Below are 12784 nucleotides of genomic sequence, written 5' to 3' on the forward strand. Positions count from 1 at the left end.
ATATATATAAGATACACAACAAACTGAGTAGAAATGATTGTGCCAAGCAAAAAGCGTACACTTTGATTAACTATAATAGCTTGTAGAGGCCGGACATTTGGAGAGAGATTTGTTGTTATAACCGAAAACAACGAACGGGTTCTGTGCGTCAGATGAACTTTCACGCCGTATGCAAACAGGTATACAGGAGGCAGTCAAAACACATGAGATCAAATAATTTGGTTTATTCCCTCTTTGCGTTGTCCACAGACACCTTCACCACAAATAAAACCCATTTGATCTACGTATTATTTACAACAACGTGGAACACCAAAATACGTTTATAAATTGAGTCCTTTTAACTCTATCCGTACGCCCTGGGGTCATTTTGTATCCAATGGGTTGTATTCGCATTTTAGAATACGAAGATCTCTTTGAAACTTTCGGTATTTCTCAAAAAATCATTTTGACAGACTGCTATGCAAAGCGTACAGATCGGATTAACGAGCAAATTTCCTCTTTGGAAGTGTTGGCACAGAGTTCTCTAGGTCGTATTGATACGATAGCAAAGCACGACGTACGGATAGGGTCACGAAAACAGACCGGTGGATAAAAAACAACAATTTGATTATTGAAGAAGAAAAAAAAACGTTTGTCGTCTACACAGCTTTTCATTTTTCATCTATAATTATTCTTTACTAGCAACATTGATGCTGCTAAACTAGCGGCCTTAGGCTCGATTAATATTAGCTAAAGTTTCCAGACAAATAAATCTATATAATGTCTTCATTTCAATAACATTAACAATAGTATGATAATTTGTCTAAACTCCGAACATTTTCAAAACAAGTCGTTGATATGATAACCCGCGGTAGCGGCAAGAGAGAAGTGAACTGGTAACATCATCATCGTAAGCAATATCACCCTTAGCAGCAGTTAATTAACAACAACATTAACGACAACAACAACAACAGCAGCAGTAGCAACAACAACAACAACATTAAAAACAACAGCAGCAGCAACAACAACAGTAAAAGCTACAAAACAGACAGTAGTATCAACAATATCTTAACATCACCTTCATCAACGCACTTGAAAAGCCCTCTGCATACTTTTATATTTGGAACTACAAACAATATATTTTTACTATTTTTGTCTCTTTGACCTAATAGGAAAACTTTCGAATCTCGTTATAAGTTTATGATTTTGAACATTTCGAAGATCAGTTGATGATCATTCACAGCTTTGTGCTCTTTTGGATTTAAACAGGAGAAGGGAAGAGACAAGCAGAATACAGATACATACTCAACGATCAAAAATAGTAATAGCCTTAGAATAAACGTCTGTTCAAATGCTTTTATTTGTTCCCCCTTTTGCATCGATTCATAGATACTGTCACGGCAAAAAATGTTATATTTACATGCATTATAGATATACTGGGTCACAAGCCAACTTTTCTCAAGTCAGCAAGAGAAAATAGCACCTAAACAAAATTCTGAAGCGGGATATAACTAAAGAGGGTCGGCACGTTGCTCTTTAACAGAGTGCTTGACAACCTGAGCAGTATTGCCCTTTAGTGTATGTGTGTATGAGAGAGCGAGAGAGCGAGAGAGAGAGGGGGGGCGAGAGAGAGAGAGAGAGAGAGAGAGAGCAAAGGAGAGAGATAGGTAGAAAGAGAGAGAGAGTAAAAGAGAGAGAAAGAAGGATAGGAGATTGAAAGAGAAAAGAGATGAAGAGAGAGAGAGAGAGAGAGAGAGAGAGAGAGAGAGAGAGAGTGCGCGCGCGCGCGTGTGTGTGTGTGTGTGTGTGTGTGTGTGTGTGTGTGTGTGTGTGTGTGTGTGTGTGTGTGTGTGTGTGTGTGTATGTATGTTTGTGTGTGTGTGTGAAAGAGAGAGAGACAGAGAGAGAGAGAGACAGAGAGAGAGGGGGGTGGGTGGGGGGAGGAATAGAGATATAGCTGGGGTGGGACGATTGGGGACAAAGAGGGAGAAACCCGTTTTACAGAAGATGGGGGTACAAGAAGGGGGACAGTTTTGATCAGTTCCACTCTTTTCCACAGCACAGACTGCTGTGTTTGGGAACGCTACTTACACACAACGAAACAGAACAAAGATTAGAACGTACATACAGTTTCCGTGCAGACATCTTTTTTACTCAGCCTTTTTGATTTCGCAGTGCCGGTCACGCTGGGCAATAAAACTGAAACAAGTAACCCCAACTCCTCTCCTTGAACCAATTAAAAGTGTCCTCAAAATTCGGTGGCGCCCTCTTCGCAAATGCGCACCCTTTGAGAACAGAGTTACCCTACTTGAGTTTAAAAAATCAAAGTGAAACTAGCAAGTTTTTAATATAAATTTCGGAAGAACGCTTCTTTAAATGGGTTACGCTGACAGAAAACCTCTTCCGGAGGAAGGGGTGATTATTTTCTTTGTTTAATTTGACTTTAGAAACAAAGGCGAGAGGTCATTAAAATTTTAAAAAACTAAAACGCTGCACTGAACGAACCCGAACTGCTGATGAACAGCAGTCTATCGGCGCACGCAAGGAAGTGCTATTCCTATTCTTCTTCTGGAAAAACGAAAGAGAGCTTCAAAACCGACTGCACTCCATCTAAAGCAAAGAGCGGACTTCCGGCGGACACTTTTTAGGCTGAGTGGCCCATCTTGTTATGTACCATCTTTGGTAACCCTTCGTTTAAGATAACTAAGCAAACAGCCTGTGTCTGGTGCATTATTTTCATTATGTGGTGCAGTCGAAGGCATTCATGTTACCGTGTTATTAGGCCTTGTGTGAGAATGATTTTTAGACGACATTATTATTTTTATCACGACTGAACAAAGAGGACTTTTTACATTCAAATTGAAATTTTAAGCTCCCGCCACGACCAAGTTTTAAGCGGGCACGCGCAATTTAACATGGTTTGCAGTGAGTAGCTTTTTAAAGCCCTTGATAGGGTTTTGCTACTTATAAATAACAGATCGTGGCACATGCAAATACCCGCTTCCCAATTAATCCAAAATGTGTCAATGGGTGTATAAAACACCAGCATGAAAAACAGGCAAAATGTTTTTAAGATATTAAATTTCATGGTATTTGCATTGATTTGCTCTTGCTCAAAAGTGGAGAAGTCACCCTTGAGACGAGCAATATGTTTCTTAGCGAGATAAGTTCTAAAATGGTAAATATTTATACTAACGACTGTTACTTTCTAAAAGGCCCTCGGGGTATTGTTGAACGGATGCCATTATAACATAGTTTCTTTTACACGTATGTTACAATTACGTTAATTCACTTTCCACAACAAAGCAAGCAACAGTGCTCAATGAAGATAAACGTTTATATACTTATTTTGCACGAGATCTCATCCATCGTTGATGAGTAGCAGTTGTTTACTTTTCTCGTCTCAATATTGAACTCAGCTGACTAGTAGTATGATGGTTTTTCACTTGAGATCCAATGTCTCCATTTCCAGAACCGTCCATTTTCTTGTCTGTGGAGCTTCTGTACATAGCCAGAACACGCTCCCAGGCATTTGTGTGCCAGGATGAGTCCATGCTCTGATGTAAGTCACCGTGATGTTGAAGAAAGAGCTTGCGAACATCCTCAAAGTCCAAACTACCCGTGCTAGAGTCTATTACCGGTAACGCCTCAGACGAAGCGTCCAAGACTTCAGGTGTATCTGCCATCGTTGAATTTACTGCGGAATCGTCGGGATCGAAGATGGGTTTTTGGCCTTTTTTCAGGGCGAAGACATTTTCAAGGTCGTCGAGGGGATCGGCTGGCGGCGTGGAGTCTGGAAACGCAGCTGTTGTAAGAGAAGAAGCGGGTGTTTCTTGAAGATCCTCGATTACTTCTGCCACAAACTCTTGCCCGGGCTGTAAAACGACTCCACTCAGTGAGGAGTTGGCTTGCACTCTAGAAGAAGGCGGGGAGCCGGTGATTCCGATACCAACGCGTCCCGCCGCCGTTCTGTTGTTGTCATTTTGTGCCACTGCAGGGTACGGATCTGTAGTGTTGAACTCATCCCCGGGATCACCTGTGAAGTTTATGTTCCTAGTGGAAACAAAAATTAAGATACAATAGAATGACATAAAAACTCTCGACTAGCTGAATGACAAGATTTAGGACCACGTTAATATCAAGCGAGTAGACTAGAATCAGACCACATTTAGGAATACTCTGCAGAATTCCGAAAAAAAATAGTTCAGCCATAAGAATAAAAAAAGCAAAACATACAGTTGTATTCAAATTAAAGCTGAGTTATATTTTTTGCTAAAAAAAGAAGAAACAATCAAAACAAAATAAGCGAATATTATATTCTTGTACTGTAATTTTCTAGATCCCAACACCAACATAGGTTGTTTCAACATGCTTCGATAATGCTAAAGTTGATAATATTAGTATAATAATAATAATAATAATAATAATAATAATAATAATAATAATAATAATAATAATAATAATAATAATAATAATAATAATAATAATAATAATAATAATAATAATAAAAGAGTGCATTTATATAGCATATAAGGCAAAACTTTCTCAGCCGAACATTAATTATATAATGTCAGAAACGATAGCCAGTGGACTGCATTCGTTAACTAATGTTAGTGAATAATTATCTTCTTTGTGCCCCGTTGTGTCAGGAGTTTCGACATAGGTCGACGACATTATGGTCATTCACTCACAGTATGGCCTGAAACGATACCCAATAGACTGCATTCGTTAATTAATGTTAATGAATAATTATCTTCTTTGTGACCCGTTGTGTCACTAATATCGACAGTTCGTAGTTTGACGGCATTAAGGTCACTTACTGTGCTTTGAGGTCCATAAACTTGCGGCTAAAGCAGCTGGAGATACACTTGAGCCCGGGATGTGACGAGCAGTTGTCGAAGCATTCGTGGAGAATTAGGTCAAAGTTGTCAGCGCACAGACTGAAGGGATGGGATGAGAATAATATGTTACAGTTATTGCAGTCGTCGTCATCATCATCATCATCATCATTATCATCTTCCCAAAAACTAAACGGTCAAAGAGAGGAGGGAAAAGAACATTAGAATTTAAAATATCTCAGAGAAAAAAAACCAAGGTCAAACAAAAGGAAGCCAAACCCAAGCCGACACCGCCTCCAGAGAGACAGCGCGTCTCCAAGAGGAGGCCCAGCCTCCCCATTTTTTCCAAGGACACAGAGCCTGCAATGTTGTTGTTGTTGTTGTTGTTGTCGTTGTTTTATTTGTTTTTATGGGGGGGGGGATTTTTTGTTCTGTTGAAGGAAGTCATCATCATCCGGTGCCTTGCCGACTGGCGTGGGCGATCATGGACCTCCACTTCCATCTGTCTTTCGAAGCAGCAATGGTGTCTGTTGTTCTTGCTGCTCCCAGCCATGTTGTCATCTTGTCCAGTATCTTTTCCCTCTGTCTGCCTCTACCTCTCTTTCCATCAAACTTTCCTGTTGTTACAATGTTCTCCAATGCTTCTTTCCGCATTGTGTGTCCGAAAAAATTTGCCTGTCGTTTTCTTATATTCGTGATAAGTTGTTTTCTGTAATTTGCTTCAACCAGGACTTCTTCATTTGTTTTTCTAGTTGTCCATGGGATACGTAGCATGCGTCTCATGAACCACAACTCTGCCGCAACAATTGTTTTTTCCAGCTGTTTATTGATTGTCCATGCTTCGCACCCGTATAATAGGATTGGCTCGATGTAGCTTTTCATTACTCTTTTCCTCATTTCCAGTGACAGATTGATGTTTGTTAGTATCTGTTTCATCTTGTGGAAGGTTGCTTTTGCTTGGCAAATGCGGCTTTTAATTTCGGTGTGACATCTACCATCTGATGATATAATGGTCCCCAAATATCTAAAATGTTGTACTTGCTTGAGGGTGGTATCATTGATTTTGATATTGCATGTTGGGATTGGAGTATTTCTGCTTATCACCATCGTTTCGGTTTTCTTGATGTTTAGGTTTAAGCCCATGTTGTCACTCTCTTGTACGATGACATTTAATAGATTCTGCAGGTGTTTTTCATCTTCTGCTATTAGGACTGTGTCATCTGCATATCTTAGATTGTTTATATTATGTCCCCCTATCGAAATACCAGGCATTTCTTCTATGTGTCTCATGATATTTTCACTATACAGGGAGAACAAGTCTGGAGAAAGTTGAAGGAAGTATGCAACATAAATACTATTCACCATTACTATATGATTTATCTAAACCTGTTTGACATCCTACCCATCAAATAAACATAGGTATCAAATAATATTAAGTATTAATTATTTTTTAAAAATAAAATTATATAGCCTATAATATATGTTCACACCTGAAACACTTGCCAGCCAGGTGCCAGCAATGCTCCCAACAGGAAGAGAAGAGGTCAGTGTTGTTCTTGATCTCTGGGGCGTAGCAGCCTCGGGCTCGGGCACATTGGACCTGAGAGGTCGAGGAGGTGGTGTGGTTGGTGAGGATGGAGGGAGGGAGGGTTAAGACGAGGGGGGGAGGGAGGGAGGGTTAAGACGAGGGGGGTGGTAAGACGAGGGGGAAGAGAGGGCAAGGGGGAGCGGGGATGGAGAGAGATGATTAAACGCAACGTTATCAAGAGACTAGGATAGTGCTTATAAATGACAATGATGGCGATACTCTATCTGATTGGAATCAGTGAGTTGAAAACAATTACTTAAATCATTACTTTATCTTTTGCCATATCGTTTTATTACTGGTGTTGTTATCTTCATCATCATCATGTGGCGTCGGTGGCCTAGTGGTTAGGCTACCGAACTCGTAATCGTGAGGTTGTGGGTTCGGGGATTCGAGCCGCGGGCCCGACGTTGTGTCCTTGGGAAAGGCACTTTACACGAATTTTCCCCACTTCACCTAGGTGGGAATGGGTACTCAGCTATAGACAGTAAAGATCTTGTTAGTTTGTTCGGATTTGAGCGCTTAACCAGCTGCCTACACTGCATGCTTCTTGGGAAGCTGAGAATGTTTCTTAGTGTTCTAACGTCTGCTGGGGTAATAATATAGGGTAAAGCGTATAGAGCTTGCTTTCGAGTGGTGACATGCGCTATACAAATGCTATTTATTATTATTATTATTATCATCATCATCATCATCATCATCATCACCATCATCATCACCGCCACCATCATCATCGTTGTTGTTTAATAGTATTAGGGGGACCGACCAAAACAAAACACAAAACAAATAGAAACTTTGTTGGTTCCTTTTTAGATGGTTTGGCATAATCTTTCGAGTTTTCATTATCATCATCATCATCATCATCATCATCATCATCATCATCATCATCATCATCATTATCATCATCATCATCAGCAGCAGCAGCAGCAGCAACAGCAGCAGCAGTACCAGCACGAGAAAAAATTGAGGCACTATGTCTTAAATAGCTATTCAGTGTTGAAATAGGTTTTTAAATGAAGGCATAATTATTATTATTGCAGTCCCTGAACTTTATCTTACCTCCAGGGAAGTTTCCTCATTACACAATGGTGAGCACGCATCAGCCACTGGGTCACTTGTGCCGGAAGTGACGTCCAGAGAGGTCAGCAGCACGGCGGAAATTACGTAAAGGCTTACGATGAATGAAGACATGGTGTGCCTGTTGAAGGAGTTACAAAAAAATCATGTTTTAGCTTTGGTTGTAGTAGGAGTTTTACAACGCGTGAAACACAACGTATAGACCACAACAGCGCCGTTGATTTGGAGTAGTACTAAAGAGTTACATACAAAGAAAAGTAGGAAAATAAATATTAAGTAAGATGTATATTTGATGTGAACGAAACAAAACACATCAGGTCTCCCGCCAACCATCCACAAAGAGACCATTTTGAGTAATGTGTTTGTTTTATTTTTGTTTAACTTTTAAAAAATGCGTCTGGCATTCTGCTAAGTGCCGAAAAGTCATACTAGAAGTAAAGCCCTGGGCTTGGAAATATAGAGTGAAGCAGACAGGCGCTAATTTGATTTATACCAAAGTAGATTTTGTCTCAAAAGAAGATTAATTGAGAGTTGACTTTCACCCTCAGTTTACTGACAGGAGAACGTTTGCATTATCGATTTTAGAGATGAGGTTCTTTCTTTGATCAAATTCTACTCAGCTCCTTATTCCTTAACTGCGCTACTGAACTAATTAACGCTGGGAGTAAAAGCATAAAACATTAAAACCAGCCTATATACTGCTACTCATTGATATATATTATTTTTTTAAATTTGGTTTTGTTTTGCTTTTTTGCTGATTTTGTTTAAAAATTCTGCAAATGAGGTATTTTGAACTCCATACTAAACACCAGCGACACGACCAGCTAGCTTAAAATACCATTGTTTTAGATAATTATACAGAAGTGTGGGCTAGAAATGTCACCACATATTCGAAAGATGGTCTTTCGAGGTGCTTTAAATGTTCCACACAAATGTTCTTTATCTTCGACGACGGACATGTACTTAGAAGTTCGTCTCAAAATAACTTAACTGAATATTATCTCAAGATATTCAATTTGTGAAAGTCCGTCCCTTTGGCCACCTAAAACTTCCGAACCACTTAACTTTCGAATTTGACAAAATTAACGGTGGTTCAGAATCATTCAAAGGGTGCACAGTTTTATTGAGGAGCCCGAAGTCACTGTAGTTTAATTTTCAGTTTTTTCATTAGTTTCGTTTAGATCTATTCTAGGGAAAGTCCATATTCTAAAACGCCATCGGACACAAGGGAGGCTTCCGTTCACAACGTGTTAGGTTCGCCAACACCCTTTTCAGAAACTATCAAGATAAAACGTTCTAACGTTTTACATGTATTATACAGCTACGTTTTCTGCAACAAGCTCCATATTCAAGAGGTCGGTTTATCGGAATCGCTTTACGGTATGATCTCGGAGGGACTGAAATCATTCTGAACCTACGTTATTGCCAATACGATTTTAACGACAAGAGAACAGTTCTGTGTTATTATATAGCGACCTAGTATGTCTAATAATCATAATATTATATATTTGTAAAGGGCGTTGGTTATTTCGTCAGTGACATTGATATGTTTGCCATTGTTTTGCTGGCATCTATTCAAATATACTGCATATGATGCAGCATATCCCTTTATGGAGTTTACGCAATCTGCATTGTCGTTCAATAAATGGACTAAAGCTGGTGACAACAAAGAGAGAGAATGTGGTATGATGGAATAGTTAAATACTCTTTTCCGCCGCTTTTTCTATGTTTTCCTCTTTAAAAAAAAAAAAAAAAAATTAATTTAATTTTTTATTTATTTATTTTTTATTTATTTATTTATTTTTTAAATTAATTAATTAATTAATTAATTAATTAATTAATTAATTAATTTATTTATTTATTTTGGGGGGTGGGGGTTCTTGACCGCGTTATCTTGCTAATATCTACCAACTTTTCACAGTATGGCAATCACAAAACCCATTCGTTGTTCGATTGGCAATAATGACAGCAAGCAGCGACTAACAACAACAACAGCAGCAACAGCAGCAGCAGCAGCAGCAACAACAACAACAACAATCCAATGACGTATACAGCAAGAACAACAACATCAATGAGAAAAGTAATGGTTTCCTTTCAAAAATATTCTTTGGATTTTTGTTTGTTTTCTGTTTTGTTTTTGTTTTTGTTTTTGTGTTATTGTTTGTTGTTGAATGTTTGGGGTGGGGGTAGGTTTACTGCGTTTTTATTTTTAACTGTAAACGTTTTGTCTGTCTGTTTCCTTGTTTGTTTGTTTTTTTAAGCTTGAATGCCCAAAAGGACACGTCCCTCCAGTTTGTTAGCAGGATACTGATGTAACATGTAAAAAAAATAATAATGCTATCACGCAATAACCATTTAGTATTATTTCATTTTGGGATTGCAGTTGATACAGAAAATTGGCCTACATTTCGTTAAAAAAAACCTGATGCTAGTCATGTAATCAAGTTTGGGCACTAATATTACAATGTTTCTACTTTTCTGGATTGTAGATAGATCTATAGGTGGCACCAGTAGCCTAGTGATTAGGCTACTGAACCCGTTAACATGAGATTACGGGTTCGGGGGTTCGAGCCTCAGCTCGGCCCGACGTTATGTCCTTGGGAAAAGCACTGTACACGAACTTCCTATCTTTCTTGGTCCTTTTGGAGATGGAAGTTTAACCCTGAGGTCATGTCTCTTGTATAACCTAATTGTGTTGCATTTCACAATTTTTGTGGATCTGCTGTGTCTACTAAGTTAAACATTTGAAAGGAGTCGTATTTGGCTGTTTGTAATAAATTCGCACAAAAAAGTCAAGGAACAAAAATAGAAAGAAAGATAACTGAAGAACAGTTTAAACCTAATTTATTCATTTTTTCAAAAACGTTGCTTTCGACTCCTTAGATTAAGTGTGTACAATTTCAGATTTCAACAAAGCTTAGTTTTAGCTAACAGTCCCTATGCCAATGTTGCTGAAGTAGAGACATTTAGCCAATTTTTTCAAGCTTTTCGACTGTGTTTCAGAATGCCCTGCGCCGTCACTGTAAAGCTGGTGCTGGCATATTTGCTGTACTGGCAAACTGTCGCTAGTCGTCAGTGCGTGTGCCAAGTTTGGTTGACTGATCTTAACGGGTTTTTGAGATATTGAAGTTTAAAATTTACAGGTGAAAACACAAGTTGTTCCTTGACTTTCTTGGGCGAGTTTACTTAAAACATAAAAGCATTAACAAGAAAAATGAAATGGAAGCAGATATTATGGAAAAGAAAGAGAGTGATTGTAACAGCAATAATTATTATCATAACCATAATATGAAAAATGTAATATTCATGACAACAATATTTATATAAATACTACTAAAATAGTGTATATAATAATATTGAAGATGAAAGTAATAATAATAATAATAATAATAATAATAATAATAATAATAATAATAATAATAATAATAATAATAATAATAATAACAACAATAATAATAATAATAATAATAATAATAACAATAATAATAACAATAATAATAATAATAACATATTTCACTTTGTAACAAATAACATAGATCAAGGCTGAAAGTTGACTGGGTACTTCACAAGAACAAGAGACGAGAAGCAAACCTTCACTGCTCCAACCCCCGATATGTGGTCACGACTTTTCAGCTCGTGATTTTATTCAGTTCTCAAGGCTGATTGATAGCCATTGGTCTCTTGAGCACTCTCCTCCCCCCCAGTTTTTTCCTCTCCCTCTCTCTCTCTCTCTCTCTCTCTCTCTCTCTCTCTCTCTCTCTCTCTCTCCCCCCCTCTCTCTCTCCCACATGTACACTTCGGGTGCACCCTTCCCAACAACCAGCAGACACCATGTCCCTCCCACACAGTCCCCAAAATCCCTGATAAGAGGGAAAAGAGAGAGATTGAAGTTGTAAGGGCTATTTTGGACCTGGATTTTAGATCCGGGTTTTTCAGCGCTTGGTGTTTGTGATTGCTAACACCCTGTGCACTCTGCCAACAACGTTTCTCGGGAATATCCCCCTCCTTATCCCGCTTATCGCTGATCGCATCACCATGTTTTGACTGGGTTTTGTTTGGGCTTTAAGCCGGGTAAATTGGCGTCTGTGGCGTAGTTGATCGCCACGTCGCTTTCGCACGCAGGAGAACCGGGTTCGATCCCCGAGTGGTGGGAATTTTAATGAAGTATCTTGGTTTTGCTTCTGGGACTTTGTATCCCTCTAAGCCAGAGTTGACCCTGATAGGCAAGGTTCGGGTGTCCGCTTCTTAGACTAAATGATCGAAATTATGTTTTTGTTTGGGGTGTGGGTGTTGGGTGGGGAGGAGGTAAAATTAAGTACCCTGATGCAGCGTGCTTTCGAGTTTTGCTGAAAGACCAGAACGCGCAACTTAAAAGAGTAAGAGCCAAAAGGAGAGTATGCACCAACACCCTTGTACGGCCCTTTTTTTTGGGGGGGGGGCAGTGTTTCATAACTTCCTAATTTATTACCCCATAACTTTCATGTTGCATAAGGTCTTACTATGAGCGATCGGGACACATTAGACATTTTCAGTTTAGTAGGAATTGATTTTGAATTTTGCTCAGTGAGGGCAGCCGAAGCCTACTCTTATCGATTTTAGCACCATCAAGGGATCTTAAACGGGCGAAACTTGCACAGAGGACTTCCAAACGTTTCTACCCTGATCCGAGAAGTCTAAGTTTTAGATCTTGCGCATGGTAAGATCATGGGTGTGGCTGAAAAACAGCAGTGAGAAGAAGCCAAGGAGTAGCAGTAGAAAGGCTGCAGAAAGAGTCAGGAGTCCAGCAGAAAGCGAAGACGAAAGCAGACGACAGAACATGGTCAAAGAGCTGGAAAGGAAGTGAAAGGAACAACATTTTTTTAAGGGACGAAAATATTCAGTTGCTGCCTGGTTTCGATCCCGAGACCTATTGAATGAGAGGCGAACACCATTACCTCCAAACCACAAGAGTCCCATTTGTACAGACTATTGTTGAACCTCTTATTTTCTGACCGCATCAAAGCATTCAGACCCGACATGTCGGACGCAGATAAGTGTTAACTGCACTTAACAAGACACAAACAAGTTACTAATTATAGAGACACGGCAATCGGTCTCGCATTTAGGGCAAGGAACATGCAAATATATAAGTATGGGCCAACCAGTTCACTTTCGTCTGACGGCGTTAAGGAAAATCCAGCTCATTTATCACTTTCACAATACACGCGTAACGTTGCGTGGCACTCCCAGGGACTTATGATCAAACAAAAGTTTGTCTGGGTTAGCTTTTGAAAAATCTTCATTCAGTAATAAAAAAAGGGGGGGG

The 12784-nt window shown here is 39.2% G+C and overlaps 1 protein-coding gene across 2 annotated transcripts in view; it reads right to left on the reverse strand.

Moving 5' to 3' along the window:
* Positions 1–2845: 2845 nt before the first annotated feature.
* The window catches only part of LOC101858517, a 30915-nt gene continuing 20976 nt past the window's right edge, over positions 2846–12784 (reverse strand). For both annotated transcript variants that reach the window (XM_005108613.1, XM_005108611.2), the window contains 4 exons: positions 7462–7600; positions 6308–6417; positions 4800–4919; positions 2846–4032 (listed from right to left, as the gene is read on the reverse strand). In XM_005108613.1, the coding sequence (XP_005108670.1) occupies positions 3369–4032; positions 4800–4919; positions 6308–6417; positions 7462–7593 (1026 nt within the window). In that variant the 5' untranslated portion in view covers positions 7594–7600 and the 3' untranslated portion in view covers positions 2846–3368. The remainder of the gene's footprint in view (positions 4033–4799; positions 4920–6307; positions 6418–7461; positions 7601–12784) is intronic.

Source organism: Aplysia californica, unplaced genomic scaffold (assembly GCF_000002075.1).
Source record: "Aplysia californica isolate F4 #8 unplaced genomic scaffold, AplCal3.0 scaffold00704, whole genome shotgun sequence".
NCBI lineage: Eukaryota > Metazoa > Mollusca > Gastropoda > Aplysiida > Aplysiidae > Aplysia > Aplysia californica.